The 20,112-nt window shown below is 41.6% G+C and overlaps 1 protein-coding gene across 6 annotated transcripts in view; it reads right to left on the reverse strand.

Moving 5' to 3' along the window:
- The window catches only part of LOC123775278 (uncharacterized), a 477,428-nt gene that overhangs the window by 336,857 nt on the left and 120,459 nt on the right, over positions 1-20,112 (reverse strand). For all 6 annotated transcript variants that reach the window (XM_069311593.1, XM_069311592.1, XM_069311596.1 and 3 more), the window contains exons 21-26: positions 19,299-19,469; positions 18,530-18,655; positions 18,103-18,186; positions 12,734-12,864; positions 10,379-10,487; positions 228-6,650 (exon numbers count right to left, since the gene is read on the reverse strand). In XM_069311593.1, the coding sequence (XP_069167694.1) occupies positions 228-6,650; positions 10,379-10,487; positions 12,734-12,864; positions 18,103-18,186; positions 18,530-18,655; positions 19,299-19,469 (7,044 nt within the window). The remainder of the gene's footprint in view (positions 1-227; positions 6,651-10,378; positions 10,488-12,733; positions 12,865-18,102; positions 18,187-18,529; positions 18,656-19,298; positions 19,470-20,112) is intronic.

Genomic DNA, 20,112 nt, shown 5'->3' on the forward strand with positions numbered 1-20,112 from the left:
ATGATAGCAACAATAAAAATCATGTACACAAAAGCTAATGTTATATTGATTACAAACTTCTAAGCTATTCCATGAAAGTAAGATGATTATTAACATGCAGCAATATTGGTTTAATAATAAATAAATATTCTAATAAATTAGAGTCTATTGTTTAGTCATATTAACTTTTTTATAAAAGTATGAATGGAGTACATTACTATATATAAATAAATAATAAACACCCATACCTTTAGATTTTCTAGTTTTTTGATGAGATCTGACTTCTCGCCTGAAACATCTGCGCACAGGTGTAGTTGATCCCGCTGAAGATTTAGCCAATCACCAAAGCTCTTGCAAAGTGTGTTGAACTGGGCATGATCCTGTACACATAAATCTAACTTGTCTAAAAGATCTCTGCTCTTAAGCACGATGTTGTGAAACAGTGTTTGAATGGACTGGATATAAACATTAAGTGTTTTATCTTGAGTTTGGTTGACTAAGGTCTGAGCCTTCTCACAAACCATTTCTACCAAACTCTGGTGTGCTTGGATCTCTTGGTGTACTAAGCGATGGTTTTGTAACTGAGCAGTTTTTTCTTGCAAAGAATTCTTAAGTTCAGTATGTTGTTGCATAGCAAGTTCTACATCACGCAACCAACGGGTAAGTTGCTCCTGTGCCCCAGAGAAGTCTGAAAATTGTTGAAGGCATTGGTCAAGAGTCAACCCTGCATTTGTAACAGAGTCACACCAAGCTTCCCAACGCTCCCTTAAATCACGAAGACTCTGTCGAATGTTTTCCCTACCATCTGGAGCTGTGTGTGAATATAGTCGTTCACCAAGCTCAAGGACAGCATCTACTTTGTTAGCCTGGCTTGACTTTAGTTCAATTAACTGTTCAACTTTATTCCGTCTCATTTGCAGGATTTTCATATCACCTACTATTTCAGCATGCTCTCTTAAATCATGGTCTACTGCTTCAACCCATTCAGTGCATTCCTCATATTTTTCCAGGAAAGAGCGGTGTTCGCGGATAAATTGCTCATACCGACTCATCATTTCCTTCAACACATTCTTCAGGGCCTGGTAACGAGAGGACAACTGAGAAATCTGAACAGCGTGCTTGCCTTCACTGTCCATACTTTGTGCTTGGGACAGAGCTTCACTGATTGCCGGGGCCTTCTCAACAATCTCTTCTTCAAGTTGGCGGAGACGATCCAGATGATTCTCTTTGGCATCTAAGGTACTCTTAAGAGACTGGTCTTTAACTTTAATTTCAATAGCTTTAAGCCAGTCTTTTAGTGCTTGAACTACTTCTTCACACTCGTTATACTGTGATAGAATTCCAAATACTTTCCGTTTTCCTTCAGAAATTTCTGACTGTAGAGCCCGCCAGTTTCTTTGTTGAGCATCAAGGTCTGCTTTTACACCTGAATGTCCTGATGGATCAGTATTTTTAAGAGTTAACTCTAAACTCTCCTCGCAAATATCCATAAGAGTTTGCCCATCTTCTTCACTCATCTCAAGTGTGTCAAGAATGTTCATTTTCATCTGGACTTCACTACTTTCTGGTGATACATCTGCACATAATGCCAGTTCAGCCTTCTGCGAGGTTAACCAATCTCGGAATTTTTCTGTATTATGAAGATATGTCTCATGCTGCTGGATGAATTCCTCACACCATCCAATTCTTTGCTGAGTTTGCGAAACTAGATCTTTGTACTGGCTAATCATATCATCAACAGTTTCAGAAGTTTCGTCATCGGTTAAAAACTCAATTTTCTCCTTAAGACCATATATCATACTTTCATGTGAGTTAATATCTTGATAAATAGCTTTATATTGTTGTAGCTGAGTTTTCTTATCAGATAAGGTGGGTTTTAAGTCAAATTCTGTTCCTGCTCGCTGTTGAATTTCCTCTAGCCACTTTGAGGCTTGACTAAAGTTATCATCAAAAGAGGACCACTGCATAATAATACCCTCTACACTCTTGTAAAGTTGGTTAACTTTGTCAAGATGAGCTTCCCATGTGTCCCTAAGGGTGCGAAGATCTAATCGTATCTTCTCACGACCTTCAGGAGTAATGGCTGAAAATAACGCTTCTCCATGCTCAACTACAGCATTCAAGAGCTGCTGGCCATTTTTCTTTTCCTCAACAAATGATTTCAAATTTTGCAACTTGGACTGGTATGCCAAGGTAGGTTTCCCTCCACCTCGCGTCATCAGTTCAAAGGTCTGAAGTTTTTCTTCTGCATCTTTAAGCCAGTCTTCCATTTTCACAATAGTTTCAGTGTAAAGCTTTTGGTCTCTAGTTAACTGATTAAGTTTGTTAAGGAATGTATTGCAAAATTGGATAAGAGCTTGCACTCTGGTTTTTATCTGATTTGCATACTCCCCTGCTCTTGACTCTGGATTTATCTCCATTAGTTCCTGTGTCTTTTCCATGAGTTCACACACTTCATCATCATGACTGTTAACTTCCTCCAAGAGAGTTTCAGTCTTTTTTATCTTTTCTCGCACCATAGTCATGTCGATCTGGTTTGTTGTCTCTGTTCGAACACGACCCTCAACCTCACGAAGCCATGAACTTAGGTTTTCTGTCATTAGTTCATACTGTTGCCAGAGTGCTAAAGAGTGTGCCAGAGCTTCATGGCACTCATCAAGATTGGCACTCAACTCTTCCATTTCAGATATTGCTAACTCACATTCTTCCTCAATATTTTCACGCTCTTCAGCATTTACTATGCGTTCATACAGCTCTTGACAATTTTCAAGATCCTGTCTTTTTGTGAGTCCTAATTTCAGACTTGATCTTACATCAGAAAGAGCAGACATTTTTGCTTCAACACCATACCTATCACTACCTGGCTCATCCTGACACCACAAAATTTTTTCTTGATGAACTGTGATAAACCTCTGTACATCTGACAGCCGGTCACGATAATGTTTTTCAATAACATAATAGAGACTCTTGCATGCTTTTGTCGTCTGGGTTATTATTCCCTCATATTTCTTCTGAAGTGCTGTGTATTCCTTAATAAGTTTATTGGGCTCAAAACCTCTGAAACTTGCCTTCAGCTCCTCAATTTGTATTTTCACTTCTTTAATCCTATCACTATACTGCTGCAACTCTATCTCAATTTTCCTGGCAATTTCAAGGCGTACAATAATTTTCTTGTCATCTCCTGTTATGTCTTCACATTTCATTAGTCTGTCACGTATCTGAGTTAATGATTCACTGAGATCTCTAATATCTTCGTACACACTTAACTCTTGCTCCTTCATTTCATCAAGGTAGGTGCTAAGCTTGGAGGCAGCTAATTCTGTCTGTTCAAATTCAGATGCAAGAGTGCTAATAATTTCCTCAATCCTAGCCAGAGACGTCCCAGCATTTAATGATTCAAGCTGCTTGGCTCGACTCTGAAGGCTGCGGAAAAGACTTTCATAATTTGAAAGTTCAGTTTTATATTTGTCTAACTTTTCCACCGCAGCTTCCATTTCATGTGCTATCTGTGTTTCATCTAAGGCTTCACAGGTATCACTTAGCCATGAAAGGATTTCATCACGCCCATTTATGATCTGTTTCCAAAGAACAAGTTGACCTTCAAGATTTTGTGACCGCTGATTAAGAAGATCCATCATACTTTGCCACTTACTTTGAGTTTCTTGTGAATGTTGACGAACAGTGCTGGAATCAAATCCCGTTTCACTGTCCAATTGTTGGCTCAAGTGTTGAGATTTTGAAATGAAATTCTCAAGTTGAGGTCTGGTTCTACGAAGGGCATCAGTTGTCTTCTTACAAAGGTTCATCATGCTCTGAACACCACTGGCTTCTGATAGTTTCCCCACTAGCTTCTCAATATTGCGTTCAGCTTCTGTGATAGCAGCTTGTAAGTATTCACGTCCATCTGTACACTGTCTCCATAATGACGTGATACTGGTAAACTTAGTTTGCATTTCATATAACATATTTTGAGCACGATCCCAGCTTCCATCTGCTGCTGTCAGAGCATTCTGCACAGACACTAGCTGAGTTGAGTCACTGGACATTAAATCACGTCCCAAATCATGTAGCTTGTCTTTCATTTTAAGTTGTGACTGCATTTCTTGAAGTGCACCTTCAACTGTTTCAAGCAAATTCTGAACTCCTCCATATGTACTCTGTGTTAGCTCCTTGTCAGTAACTCTCCTTGTGACACCATCCAAAAATTCACACAATTGATTCTTAACTCGATGGAATGCTTCCCATTGACTATTAACTTGTTGCAACTGATCTTGTCGACTATCAAGGTGACTGTCTATCACATCCATCTTCTTCTTAAATTCCTGAACTTTTGTTTCTATATCTAACACAGATCCAGTGCCTGGGTCCCTAATAGTCGTCGAACTTTTTCTACAAATATCCATAATGTATGATGCCTCATCATCCCATGAGCGGCATTGCTCTTGCAGATTTGCTAATTCCTTTCTCATTTGTGATAAGTCATTAAGATTGGGTTTGGCATCAAGCTGTTGATTAATTCCTTTCAAAGCTTCATCTGTGTTTCCTTGCCATTCCCAAAAGTCTCGCCACTTCAAAATTGCTGGTTTTTTAGATATTATTACTTCTCCATAGTTCTCAAAGCGGGCTTCTGCATCATCAAACTGAGTGAACAAGTCATCACGATCTCTCCCAGTGCAGCGGTCACCTACGTCATGGCACTCTTCTGCAAGAGATGTTACTTCATTTTGCTTTTCATCATGCTCTTGCTGTAAACGATGAACCAGATCTGGACATCCTTCTAACTCATCTATATCAATATCTTCAAGCTCATCTAAATGGTTGCTGAAGTCATTCAACCATGTTTCAAGTTTTTCAACTTTAGCAATAAATTCTTGACGAACTACCACAATATCCGATAACTCATTTTTCAGTTTACGCATTTCGTCGCTGAACTTTGTAATCATGTTCTTCAACTCTGCAACAGTAGATTTAACAGAAGCACTCCCTTCTGCCCCCATTCCAGCAGAAATATGATCACCAACAGCAGTGAGATTTATGAGATCCGTTTGTTTTTCAGCTACTTCCTTAACCATATCTTTAAGGCTTACAACACGATCTTCTAAACGAAGCACAGTTGGAGCATACTCACTGACTTTCTCTAGGCGTTCTTCCATTTGATGGACCCATGAAGATACAGCATCACATTTGTAGTTAAAATCTTCCCATTCGGCAAGAAGAGATTCTGACTTTTCACTCCACTGTAGAGCAACATCATGTACTGCAGTCCATCGAGAATGAAGAGCATCAATTTCATCAACTACTGAGCACATACGTGCTACTTGGGCACTCTTTGATGACACAGAGCGCAGTTTCTCCAAACAATCATCACATTCCTTTTCAAACTCCTTAGCTACATCAGAGGCTTGAATAGCATCCTGCATACAATTAGGTTTGGTCAGTCCTACAGCAACTTTAGTTTCTGCTTCCTCTAACCATGGCTTTATTTCTTGAATTCCCGTCTGATACTCATTCCAGTGTTTCAAGTCATTTCGAACAGTTTCATAATGTTTTTCTGTATGTTTGCTTAGGGTGACAATGTTCATCTTTAACTCTCCAAGTTCAGCACTAAATTGTAGTGCATCATTTGATGGTTCTCCTTCTAAAAGTTCTTCAGCTTCCTCTTCTAGGGTTCTAACTACACCTAGTTTTTCACTGATCTTGGCTTTGAGCTCATTTGTTTGCGAGTCTCTGCTTTCTGGAGACATTTCAAGAGTAACAAGGCGTTCTAACACATTCTGAGCATTAGTCAACCAAGATTTTAACTCATGTAATGTACCAGTAAAGTGTACCCATTTAACATTTAATTGCTCCAAGAACTCAATTTTTTCTGAGACAGTATCAATAACCATTTGCATGCGCTGCTCAATTTCAACAACTTCTTTCTCAAGTAAAGGCTTTCTTTCTGGAGTAGCAAGTTTAGCAAGATTACTTGAATGGTTATGCAATTTACGAAGCATCTGATCAGTTGTTTCATTAAGGTGTTCATTCATTTCCTGCTTGTTGCTCAATTCATTTGCTACTTGCTGAGGATTATTATGGGCAATAATGTTAGACAGTTCTGATTCAGCCTGAGCTATTAGTTTTAAGATTTCATTCTTCTGGTCAGAATAATCTGACCAAACTTTCTGTGTATTCTTTAGTTTGTTTAACTTATCGACAGAGCCATTGTAAGCTTCGTTCCACTTAGCTTCCAGTGTCTGTAACATGGCATTAACAAAGAGAGGTGCACTCTGGTCCCTGGAAAGGTCTTTACCTTTCTGGATTGTTGAAAAGATATTGTCCCTTTGGTTTTCCAGCTGTTGAACTATTTTTTCTTGCTCTTGAATCAAATATGTAATAGACTCAAGGTTCTCTGGCAGAGCTTCTTTTTCACTCTGCTTTTTAACACCTTCTAATATTGCAACGACATTGTCAATATCTTCACGGTAATGGTAACATTTGGTGTAGGTTTCTGCACGGATGAGGGCCGATTCTATAGTAGGGACAAGAGCCTTATAGCGAGCTATAAGAGACTCTAATTTCTGTTGCTCATACTGGCCATCCTCTTCTGGTATGTGTGTGATTAAGGAGTCTAGCATCTGAACCAGCCATTTCATTGACTCACGACGAGACTCCATATCACCACACATGGCCTGTATGGAGAAAAGAACATATTACAGTACTCTATTAACAAACAGTGTATAGAAATATAACGTATATTTTAAAGCTATAAGTAATAGAAATTACAAAATCTGGGTCCTGACAAATTTAAATATATGAAGCATTCACATTGCATAATATATATATACAGATAAATTCTGATAATATTTAGCATAAACCTGCATGAATTGACTCATCACAGTAAAAAACCCAGCATTGAATGTAATGAAACACCATTTTCTGAGAGACCCAGAGGCTCCCCAGAGCTATCCGGGCTGATATGAATGTATTAGACCCTGGCATCAGTCACGCGAATGAAGTTCTAGGCCTACCAGGGACCATGAGCCAGAACCTGGCCCCTTCAGAGAGGCACAAGGAGCAATGGCCTAAAAAAAAAACCCGTGTCGTGTCATTGGAAGCATTCTGTCTATCGACCGGGTAAGGCACCCAGAAAGGTAGGCGCTCAAAAACAAATTGTATCAGGTTAAAAAGTTGCTACCTGAAAGCTGAACTGATGGACAGAAATCCCCCAAATGAAAAACGAACAAGCGAGCATGATTTTACAACCATCTGCTGTCTGCCCAGCTCCCCCATCCCCGGGAAGGGGGAATGGGGAGGTTATCTTATCTTGAGGTTATCTTGAGATGATTTCGGGGCTTTAGTGTCCCCGTGGCCCGGTCCTCGACCAGGCCTCCACCCCCAGGAAGCAGCCCGTGACAGCTGACTAACTCCCAGGTACCTATTTACTACTAGGTAACAGGGGCATTCAGGGTGAAAGAAACTTTGCCCATTTGTTTCTGCCTCGTGCGGGAATCGAACCCGCGCCACAGAATTACGAGTCCTGCGCGCTATCCACCAGGCTACGAGGCCCCCCCTCCCGAGGGGGAGCCCAAGACCCCCTCACTGGCTATCCACACCTTCAGTTCTGAGGCTGAATGTCAAAAAACCCCTCAAAAACCGCTGACCGGAGGAAGGGAGGGGTTGCTGAGGAGTCTCCAGGTCTCACTCAAAAAATGATGTTTCATTACATTCATCTCATTGCCGAGCCAAGTCCGAACCTGGGACAGAACTAAATGGGACTTCCTCCACTTCACCAGGAACCCAAACCTGGCGAGCTTGGGAAAGAACAAAATCCCTGGTGAGCAGTCAAGCGGACTGGCTGGGAGCCCAAACCAACCAGTTGTTGAGGTAGGCCAACACCCGAACACCTAACAGATAAAGACGGGTCACCACGACCCAGATTAGACACGAAAAAATGGGAGTTGCCAGACTCAGCCTGAATGAAAGACACCGAAAGTGGCAAGCCTGACACCCCCACCACAAAACCTAACTAATCCCTTAACCCTGGGTGAATAGGAACATGCCATAAGCATCCTTGAGGTCCAGGGACACCATCCAAGCACCCGGATCGAGAAGAAGCCAGACCTGGGACAGAGTGGTCACCCAAAAGAAGGGACAAGGAATCCAACAGTTTAGATGGGACAAGTCCAGAATGAACTGAAGATCTGCACAGTCCCATTTTGGAACTGGGAACAAGTAAGAAACCCACTTGAAGGACGAGGTCGTTTCAGCCACGCCCAAACACACTAACTCCAAGACGACCCGACAAAGTAACAGGTAGGAAGCCTGCCCCACCAGCCCCGAACCTCCCAGAGGAGGAGGAGCCACCCAACGCCACCAAAGGTCAGAAGACATGACCTGAAATGCCCACGAATCATGGGACCAAGAGTAGGCAAAAGTTAGCTGTCAGCTAACATGACAGCTATCACGTTAGCTACCTGTGTGATAGCGTAACTAACGTAATTCATCTTAGTTGATTAACTATCTATACGGTGACAGATTGTTAAAGTAATTACTCACTGACTGTTTAATTGTCTTGGTGACAGAGTAATTGAAGTAAAGTTACTGTTGTGATTGATTAGCTGTCCGAGTGACAGATTGTGTTTAATGTAAATTATCTTTGATAGCTGTCTAGGTGACAGTAATTAATGTAATTAACATAGTTGATTAACGTAATTAATTAATACAATTAGGTATTTGTGTAATTGTTTGACTGTTCTTGTCTGTGTGATAGAATCATTAACCACTGTACTGCACAGAGCACCCTAAGGCACTCTGAGAGTTGTGCTATTTTTTTAATTAGGCTATATCTTAATGTATTTTTAATGTTTTCATCACTGTGTTTTGAAATGAAAATGGTTGAGATTGGAAACATTTTGACATTAACTTTACCTGAACATTTATAAAAACACCAAAAATATGTTCTTGACAATTGCTCTATGAAGCTTTTGCCGAAACTAGGTACGCAGTGCGGTGGTTAACGTAATTAATTAATTGTTGTGATTTGATTGCCGTCTAAGCGACGTGTGTTAATGTAATTAATATGATTTATTGCGGATTGTCTTAGTGACAAGTCTGACATGGTTTTGATTGTTATTTGTCATTTGTTTGCATTGCAAGTGTTGATTGCAAACGAGTCCGAGTGTACACCAATGATCAGTTATTTCGCTGTTAATCTTCTTGCCCAAAGCAAGAGGGTCCCGAGAGGTGTTCTCGTGATTTTACCAGCTGAGAGTGGTGGGATAAATTCCTACAGCACTGGTAATTGAGTAGCTGTCAAGTGTAACTCAGGACATTAATGTAACGTTAACTTGTTACCGTTTTGTATTCAGTAAGTTTGTTGAATAAATTTGTTACGATTGCAAAAATTTCTTTACGTTGTACCTTTAAAGAGTACTGCCCCCTATGATTGCCCTGCTACAAGCTACAGCCTTATTTTGTGAATTTGGCTGGTGTTGGCTCTTAGGATCGAACCTAATCATAGCCCAAACACTAAATACTAAAATTTGGTAGAACCCATTGGCAGCCCTCAAGATTGCTACAAGCAATTGAGGAGAAAACGACCAAGTGATTGGAGGATCAGGTAACCGGACTCTGGCATTTGCTCTCGCCTATATCTAAATGAGTGCTAAATACTCACATCTGGCATCCACTCGTAGGGACTGTGGGTTCTGTGTAGTTCTCAGAGATATACTGCACAGCAGGACAAAAAACAGGAGATGCTTTTTCACCCAAATTGTAATAAACTCATGAAACTGTATACTCATCAAAGTTGTAAATACCAATACAGAATTTTAGTTCATAATAGAAAAAAGCCTTCAGGAATAATGGAGATATCTTACACAAGCAATCAGCTTCCTGCACCTATTGAGGTCACTAGAGACGGTGGCGCTCAAACTGGTGAACTAGTCAATGGGGCTCTGTTCCTTGGACACTGCTGATAAGCCACTTACATCTTCCCTTCCACCCTTAGGTTTATACATAAGTAGAGCTTCAAAGTAAAGTTCACTTTTTACTTTCTTACAATATATTATTATGAATATCGTGTTAAGACTTTTAATAATATATGTATGAGTTCAAATCAGAATGTTATTTCTATACCTGCAAACTCTGCTGAGAATGACAGAGTGCCATCAATTGTACAGACATATATATTCAAGAGTCAAATTTCAGTAAAACACAGAACAGTGAAATAATTCCATAAAATTTTTAATAAAACTTACTGTTGTATTTACAGAGAGGAAAAAAAAAATTTGAAAGTGCAAATTTATTTTTCTATGTAATAGTAAGCTGGGAATGCAAGCCTGAGTATATAGGTATTTGTTTAATACAGCTTGCTATTTTGTCGTGATTATAAGCAACAATGTATTACTATACTTACCACAAATTTGTCCTTCAATTTTTCATATTCCTCAGCTTTGGATGTTTCTCTGTTCACTTCCTTCAGGCAGTCATTGACACCATCCATCCATGACACTGTTTCTTCAACTCTGTTAAGCAAGTCAAAATATGGTAAATTTTTCCTTCATCCTTGTGGATGAAGTTAAATTTACAGTGTTATGCATAATGTAAATTATTTTTAAGGCTATATGCTGTATAGGTTAACAATTTATCATTCAGAATATAAAAAAAAATTAAGAGAGTACACACAGTTGCTTTCCGAGACAAAATCCTACTCCCCTATGATTAACATCTGCAATAATTAGACCAGATCAACATACTGCATCAACATCAATTGCAAGCTTTTCAAATCATACAATCATGTCAAAATAGAGCTAAGAAGACACAACAAAATACTTTATCTGACCCAGATTGCATTTTAAATGAATTACAAAAAAAAAAAGTGTTGAATGTAATGAAACGCCATTTTCTGGGCGAGCCCCAGAGGCTCCCCGGAGCTTATCCGAGCTGATATGCTAATGTCAGACTTTGGCATCAGTCATGTGTATGGAGTTCTGTGGGTCTACCGGTGACCACGAGCCAAAACTGGGCCCCCTCAGAGAGGCAAGGGGAGCAATGTCCTATGGAAACCCCTGTGTAGTTGGAAGCATTCTATATCTGCCATCAACCGGGTCAGGCACACAGAAAGGTAAGCATCCCAAAACAAACCCCTATTCTGGTAAAATTTGCTACCAAAAGCTGAACAAGTGGATAGACCTAGCAGGAGGCACCACCTGAAGAATCATGTCAGGTCATACACCAAGGGGCAAGCAAGGTAGACCCCCCCCCTACAAGGCAAAAACAAAAACACTGGTTCAGATGGTGGTTTGCAGTGGTTGAACCCCATGCACAGATACCATAATTAAGATAGGGATAGATTAGTGCTTAATATAGAAAGAAGAGAGCAGAGTTAAGTACATAATATCTGATTTTGGAGAGTATACCAACTGTTTTAGAGACTTTCTTAGTTATGTGTTGTATGTGGGTGCTGAAGTTGAGTCTCTTGTCTAGGAATAGGCCAAGAAACTTTCCATCATTTTTATTGCTAATGTTTACATTGTCTATCTGAAGTTGAATTGCATTTGTAGATTTGCTTCCAAATAGGATGTAGTAGGTCTTTTCTATGTTAAGTGTTAGTCTGTTGGTTGACATCCATAAGTGGACTTTTTTTAGTTCATTATTAACAACATTATTTAGTGTATGTGGGTTGGGGTTAGAGTAGATGAGGGTAGTATTATCAGCAAACAATATAGGTTTCAGAATGTTAGAGACATTAGGCAGATCATTGATATATGTAAGAAATAGAAGAGGTCCCAAGATGCTGCCCTGTGGCACTCCAATGGTTATTGGTAGAGTGGGAGAGGTTATATTATTGATGGCTACACACTGGTGTCTATCACTAGGATAGGATTGGATATAGTCCAGTGCATGGCTTCTGATTCCATAATGATGGAGTTCACATAAGAGGTAATTGTGATTAACAGTATCAAAGGCCTTTCTCAGGTCAATGAAGAATCCAATCGGAAACTCAGCATATCAAAAGGTGAATCACAATAGCTGAAAGAATGAGGTGAGCAGACACTGACGAGAAATCTCGACAACAAGGTAACATATTTATGGCTGTATCAAAAGTGTTGCACATTCATGAAAAAATTGGTTAAGCAAAGCAATTGTCTCGAACCCGAGACCAGGCTCGGGGAGTAGAAAAAATGCCAAAACCCTCTCCAGGTATGCTCCAGGTAAGCAAACTACAACCAAAGCTAAGATACCTATCTGCAGTAGTGTACTAAGAGCAGGAGGTAAACAAGGTGGAATGTGCCCTCACGAACACTGAATAATGTTTCCCATATACAGCACCTACATGCACCGCAAGGCACAGAGTCGAGGAGTGGTGAACACAGTGGTATGCTCAAGAGAAGAAAAAACTGCTAATGCACAAGTGACCACATATATATAATTCTGGTCAACCAATCTGCTAAAAACTGGAGACCTACGGATGGCATAAAGGTGCTATTTTAACAGGAGAAAAGTGAGAACATCAAGCAAAGGTGCATCACCAGGAAATTCACCCTAAAAAATTAATCAAGAGGAGACCTGATAATCAAGGTAGACCTTTCTAGTTAACCATAACCTAATCCTTTTTCACAGGACAAGGAATGGGGCGGAAAGCTTGTGACAGGAACAAAAATAATAGTCCTTTACTTTACACTGAAAGCCTGAATTTTCATAACAATTATTATACATTATTTTACAATTGATGATGGAATCTTTTCAAATAATGATTGTAATATCTTACTTGGTCTCATATTGTGTCCAGCGTTGAGGGATCTGGTCCAGCTGTGAGGCCATGGTGCCAATGCGGGTCTGTAGTTCCAGCCACTGGGCTGTACACCGATGACAATCTTCTATGAGTCCTTTATCATTCTTCTGGAAGTTATAAACTCTTATTCAGCAAAGATTGGTTCGTTTCTATTCATCTGAATACTGCATTACATAATAAAGCAAATTGCTTTATACTAATATTTAATTAAAAATTTCTTCTTGTATTTCATGCTGTATGAAAAAACTAACGTTGAATGTAATGAAAAGCCAATTTCTGGGTGAGACCCGGAGGCTCCCTGGAGCTATCCAGGCTGATATGCTAATGTCAGACTTTGACATCAGTCATGTGTATAGAGTTCCGTGGGTCGAACAGAGCGAACACCGCGCCAACCAAACAAAGGCGGGTCTGAAGGCAGGGCCGGACCCGAAACTGGCACCAGCGGCCTACCTCAACGAGAGGATCCCCGAGCCCTGGCACGACCCCTCCGGGAAGGCTGCCCCCCCCTACCCCCCGGGACTCCAGGAGAACCAACAAGTCAGACACAGGACGACAACTAGCCTTAGCAGCCTGCAAATACTGCGCCACGGCAGAATCCGCAAAAAGCAGAGGACAAAATGGAGAGGACATCCTAAGAGCCAGGGCCCAAGCCGATTCCAGAGAGGAGGCAAGCATCGCCTGCCTACACATGAACTGGGGAAGCATAAAACAGCGAAACCGCATCCCGCAGGATCGGCGCCAAGAGCTTCAACAAGGCAGCCGACGAGCAAGCTGCCAGCCCAAGGCACCAGAGCCAGGAACGGTCCCAAGCATCCCCACATCCTCCTCAAGCCAGTCCGAAGACAGTTCCATGAGGGAAAAGAAATGAAAGGCCAAAGCCAAGAGGCCACGGGCGCGTAAGTCCTCAACAACCTGCGCAGCCGAAAGGGAGGGAACCTGCACATGGAGCTGCACGATGCCAACATCTCGGGGAAGGTTTTTTGAGTTTAGTTCATATATTCTGCACTCCATACCCATCTTGTGGGCAATAGTGGAAAGGGTTACAGAGGCACATAATGGGCTCAGGGACTGAACCCCACAATTCCTTCCCCACTGCCCCAGGGAAGCGCAGGGGCAAACAAGCATTCATTGAGGTGCTCAAGGTCGCCTCCCAGGAAAACCTGAACCACCGTTGAAGCCTCGCGCAACTCAAGCATACAGGAACGACAAAAGGAATGTCAAGCCTCCAAAGCAAAAACAGGACAGTCATCCAGCCAGAGATGACTCCGGAATGTAACGGACTCGGAAAGAGTACGACATCCCAAACCTGAAAGAAGACGGACCCATAACAGAGGCGTAATCTGGGTCTCACAGGAGGTAAGCCGCAAGGGCCGCCCACACCGCAGACGGTTGGATGTGGGAAGCTGAAAACCTCCATAAAGACAGAACTGATGCACCCGGGGGGACACGGAACCAAACCCAAGGAGGGGCAGACACCAAATCTAATTCGTACGCAGAGGGGGGAAAGAAAACCCCCACTCCTTATAACAGTAAGCCCAGCTCAGAGGGCAGAAAAACCCAGGCAGGACCAACAGGGCCCAAGGCCCCCAAGTCTGCCCCTCCTCTGCCTCAGGATCCTCCACTGCAGGACCCAGGGCTGAGCCATCCCCCAAATCATCGGATGATTTGATTTTTCAGAAGAAAAGGGCAGCATAGCCGTGTAAGCCAGACGGAAGGGGGGCCCATTGGTCAGACCCAGAGGCTTCGGCAGGAAGATCGGACTCGAATGCCTCCGTTGCCACACCGGAAGGGGCATCCTCCGAGACTGCCCGAGTCTCAAGACCATCTAAACCCTGCCCCGACTCTGAAACCCTTAGATGCTTCAGGGCCGGAAGCAGGGGGTGGGGGGACCAGAACGAGCCACAGGAGGAGAAGGACGATGGGGTGCGGACTGAACCAAGGACAAAGTGACCATCACCCCAAGTCCGAGCCCTATAAGCAAAACGGGGCAGCCTCGGGGCATCTGGGTCAGCAATCAACCTAGCGCGTTGCAACAACATAAAGCGCACATGCAACGCCTGCGCCGCCTGTACCTGCAGAAGATTATCATTGGACTGGGTAAATTGAGTCACCAGCAAGCAACAAAACTCACAGGACTCCGGGTCGAAAGTGTCATCGACCCGACAAGCAGCGTGATGGAGGCAAAAACAGTGAGAGTCACCCTGAGACGAGGGGACTGAGCAACCCTCGAACTCGCACAAAGCAAGGGGGAACTCGGGGGTCACATCCATCGGATCTGCGCGCTCCCTGGGGTTTCCCAGGGTCCTGAGATGGAACTCACGCTCAGGGAAGCCTCAGGCAGGGTACTGATAACCAGCACCCAGGTCTAGCAACAAAACTTCTAGAAGCTGAACCCCCGGGATGTGGGGGTTCAACAACAAAGAGGCAACACAAGGCAGACCCCCCACCAGGCAAAAAGAAAAAGAAAAAAAAAAAACGCAAGAGGACAACGTACCCAAAAGGAATAGAGCCGGCCCCTATGAATGGTGAAAACAAGCTGCGCAGCACCCTGCGCCCCTTACCAGTGCAAACTGCCTCTTACCCTAAGGTAAACAAGGGAGACAAAACCCCCAAGCACCCTAAGGGCGACCGAAAAACCAAGCAATAAATCGGCCCAGCAGAAGCAGGACCAAAGGAACTTGTGGAAAGTGGCCCCAAGGGGCAGTATTTACAGGGCACCTAAGGACGATAACCCTAGGCGCATGCAGCCCGAGTACTGTAGAATAACTCCTGGCTCGGGCACCCCTAGAGAACAGTTACTATACGCCATGCACAGTGCTGAAAATCACTGAAGCCAGAGCACACAACCTCAGCTTCCAGCATCAGCCATAGAACTGAAGGGTGGATGGCCAGCGCAAGGGTCTGGGGCTACTCCTTCCCCCTCCCGGGGAGGGGGGGGGGGGGGGGGAAGCTTCGTGTCACAGCGACGTGTGACGTCATGCTCATTTCCTCGTTTCATTTTGGGGAGTTCTATCCACTTGTTCTGCTTTTTGTAGCAATTTTCACCTGAATAGGTGTTTGTTTTGGGACGCTTACCTTTCTGGGTGCCTGACTCGGTCAATGGCAGACATAGAATGCTTCCAACCACATGGGGGTTTCTATAGGCCATTGCTCCCCATGCCTCTCTGAGGGGGCTAGGTTCATGGTCCCCGGTAGGCCCACAGAACTCCATACACATGATGCCAAAGTCTGACATGAGCATATCAGCCTGGGTAGCTGAAGGGGCTCCCCCCATAAGAACTATTATAATATTGTTACTGTAATCATATTCTTTGAACTTTCCTTCAAATCAACAGCATGGAAATATTCAATCTGATTAATCATATAAATAAAATTTTAGTATCTAATAATCTATTATATTATTTACAGTTCGCAAACTACAAAAACATTTCTCTATTAACCCTTTGGCTGCGACTCATTTTCTGTTCTATACTCAATCATATTCTCACCTAGCAGGTAATGTTTAATAAACATTGGATCAATATTTCTAATGTTGATTCCTTATTACATCAATGTTGTTTGTCCACATTTTGCTAGTGGGTGGGGAAGGCTTTCACTATTAACCCATAAACCGCGCAAATCATATATATATGATTTCAGTGACAAAACCGAAACCGCGCAAGTCATATATATATGATTTCGTGTCTAGCGCTATAATTTAAATGCCCCGCCTGGGATAGGGGCAGCTATAGTGCAGCCACGACTGATAGTTGCCAGATGCCACCCAGAAAAAACATCAAAACCAACATTCCCGGGTGTGAGAGCGAGCCACCAAGGCTGACGCACGCAACATGAGCTCACAGCACTGCTGTTCAGCTTGTGACCACAGCATCGCCTACAAATGCCATAATATGTATGTTCATGCTATTATTTAGCAATGATAGTATTACAGAAGACCCCTGACTGTGATAAAACTGACCAGTATTCTGATAATAGCAGGATTGTGGTGATATTTAGCGCTGTGCTCCATGGAGGGAGGAATAATGCTGTGGGAGGGAGGGTAGTGGCGTTGTCTTCTGACTGTGTGTGGCCTCCTTTCATTGACTGCACTCACCATACCAGCTTAGTGGTTCGCTATGGTGAACACAAATGTAGATACTTATATATAACGTGTGTATAGAATGTAATAACAGTAATAGGAGCAGGTTGGGAGCCGCCATTTTGGTGAGGGAGGTGTGTCGTCTGCACAACTTGTCATGTTGTTTACTGGTGGCCACTATGGTCTTTGGGCACCATACCAGCTTATTTGTACAGGTATGGTGAATAAAACAGGTAGATACTTATATATAATGTGTGTATATAGCATAATAACACCACAAACAGTATTTTTGGAGGAGAAATATTAGTGCGTCTTGAGGGCGGCCGGCACCAGCTGACTGTGTGAGTAGCCGTGTCTTTGTGCCTTTACTCACTATACATGCTTAGATGTACAGTTATAGTGAACAAAACATGTAGATACTTATATATAACGTCTGTGTATAGTGAATAAATGCAAAAACAATATTGTGGGAGGAGAACGAGGGCGAGTGAGGTGTTGTTGAGGGAGGGAGTGGCAGAGAGTGGCTGGCTGGTGTGTGGCGGTCACTCCTCATTGCAATTTGACTCACAATACCAACTTAGTGGTTCGTTACGGTGAGCAAAACATGCAGATACTTATATATAACCTGTGTTATAGTGTAATAACAGCAAAACTATTTGTTTATTGTTTTATGAACATAATAATTGAATCACTAATATGCACACCATAATTTTGAGTACAGCGATGGTTCACACATTTTATTATATAAATATATCACAATTCACACTATTGAATAATATTACTGCAAAAAAACAAAGAAAAAATCAGACATTGAAATGATTAGGTAATAATATATTTGTGGCAACTGCTGCCTGACCGCTCGAGCAGAGTAGACCTCGTCTGGCGAAGGCTCTGTCGACGCCCCTTTTTTGCCAGACTTCCCTACCCTATTGCAGCTAAAATATGCCACCAACAATTTTTTTCTTATTTTTCCATGATCAGGGAACAAAAATGAACACTTTTATAAGACGAAAGATTTTTTTTTTTTTTTTTTTTTTTTTTTTGGTGCCTGTGATTGTTGAAGCCATTTGGACCCCTAGCAGTTTGAGGGTTAAGCACCAAAAACATCAATTTATCCTACACACAGCTTAGTGCTCAGGGTTTGCCTTTCTGGATGACAAGCACAAATGCTCACCTAGACTGTGTGCTCTAATTTATATAAAAATTCAAGGCCAGTTTCTAATTGCTAAGCTATAAAATTCATGCATACAGTGATATAGTATTTTACCTTATTCCCATAATCATGACTTGATACATCCATATTGTCTAAAATTTCTTCTATTCGTGATATCAGCTGCTCAGCAAAGAATTCCTGATTGTAAAAAAATCACATTAAGTTCAGTACATTGATAACCATTTATAAACTGTAGTTAAAATTAAAAAATTTTAATGACAAGAATAATTATAGGTTTTTTAGGTAGTTACAGTATTGATCTATTCAAATCATTTTATCTCCAAAACTAAATTGTATACCTGCTAAAATTAAGAGCCATATGATACTTCAAAATAATACAGTTTAATTAAAGCTACTGTATATGTAAATCAAATAGCTCATTACAATAAATTCCTCTGTAAATGTAATACAGTTTATTAAAACCTATTGGAAATGCAGTGTGGTTTTTAACTACATCCCAATGTCACATGAGAATACTTACCTCATGCTTTCGTCTTATGGCTTCAACATTCTCACTTTTATTGTATGCATTCTGTTCGCTGGCTAATTCCTTCTCAATATCACGTACATACATGTGGAACGTATTTTCGTCAAGGCGGAACTCCAGCTGCAATGGGTAATTAGCATTACATTACTATATTTATAGTTTCATCAAAACAGGTGTTAAGAAATTTTATTAAAATGATGCTGAAATATATAATCAGCTACTGTAAATGTTATAATCAACAATTTTCTTTGAATTTGAAGTCAATCATAAAACCAGCATTGAATGTAATGAAACGCCATTCTCTGGGTGAGTTCCGGAGGCTCCCCGGAGCTATCCGGGCTGAATGGATATGTATAACTTTCTGGCATCAGTCAATGCATGGAGTTCTTGCCTACTAGGGATCACGAGCCAGAACCTGGCCCCCCTCTAGAGAGGCACGAGGAGTAATGGCCTATAGAGACTGAACCCCTCTCTAAGAGCAGGAAGCATACAGGGTGATCTCCTGATCAAAGTACAAGCACTCTACGGGTTTTGGCTGGTTGTCCGGAAGGGGCATATACAATCGACCGACAACATAATACATATCAGCTTAATAAGCTCCAGGGAGCCGAAGGGGATCCCCCCCAGAAAAACGAAGGGGATCCCCCCCAGAAAAACATATATCATATAATATAGTTAATCATGAAATCATGAGAAAGATTAACTTTAAACTGTCCATCTGAAAAATAGTTTGCAAATGATGTGAGAGCAAGGAAGTCTTTACCTTAAGCAGATGCAGTGGAGCATGGCACATCACATCATCCCACCGGCTCTGTATACTTTTGATGGCCACATTAATGGCATCCTGCTCGGACTCGGCTATGAATTTCTGTAAATCCTGTCCAGTAGCAATCACCTTCAAGAGAAGGTGCTCAGGAGCATTGATGAAAAAATCCTATATTCAAAGAAATGAGATTTATCAATATTAATATTTCACAATTATAATTTGGGGAAACATGGTTTTGAATTTAATTTTAGTGTGTGGATATAATAATTAATTCATTCTGTCATGAAATGTGTACAACACAGAGGTATGTAAACCATTTTACAACACAAATATATTTGCTTCAGTATTCTTATATGAGCACAGTGATGGGATGGCACTGAACCACTCTGGTAATCTTTCAGAACTAAACAAGTCACCATTAGGGTATGTGTGGTGGCAGTGTTTATTTCTAATTACATTTTATACATTCACTCTCAAATCCGTTGTTGAAGTAACAATATCCATTAAATTTGTAACTAGTTCATCGAGACTTGCTTAGCTAAATGAACTTTGCGGTTCAGTCCCTGAGCCCATTGAGTGCCTCTGTAACCCTTCCCACTACTGCCCACAGGATGGGTATGGGGGGCATAATAAGTAAATTAAACTGATCATCATAAAGTGGCAGTAGGGTGATAACTCTTACCAACATGCATACTGATACTGTATTCAGATGGAAAGCAACAGGCTCATCGAGAGACCACATTATATTTGCTACTTATAGCATTATTTATCCAGTTAACTTAGTGGAAATAAACAAATTCCTTACAAACAA

Source organism: Procambarus clarkii, chromosome 70, assembly GCF_040958095.1.
Source record: "Procambarus clarkii isolate CNS0578487 chromosome 70, FALCON_Pclarkii_2.0, whole genome shotgun sequence".
In the NCBI taxonomy this organism is placed as follows: Eukaryota; Metazoa; Arthropoda; class Malacostraca; order Decapoda; family Cambaridae; genus Procambarus; species Procambarus clarkii.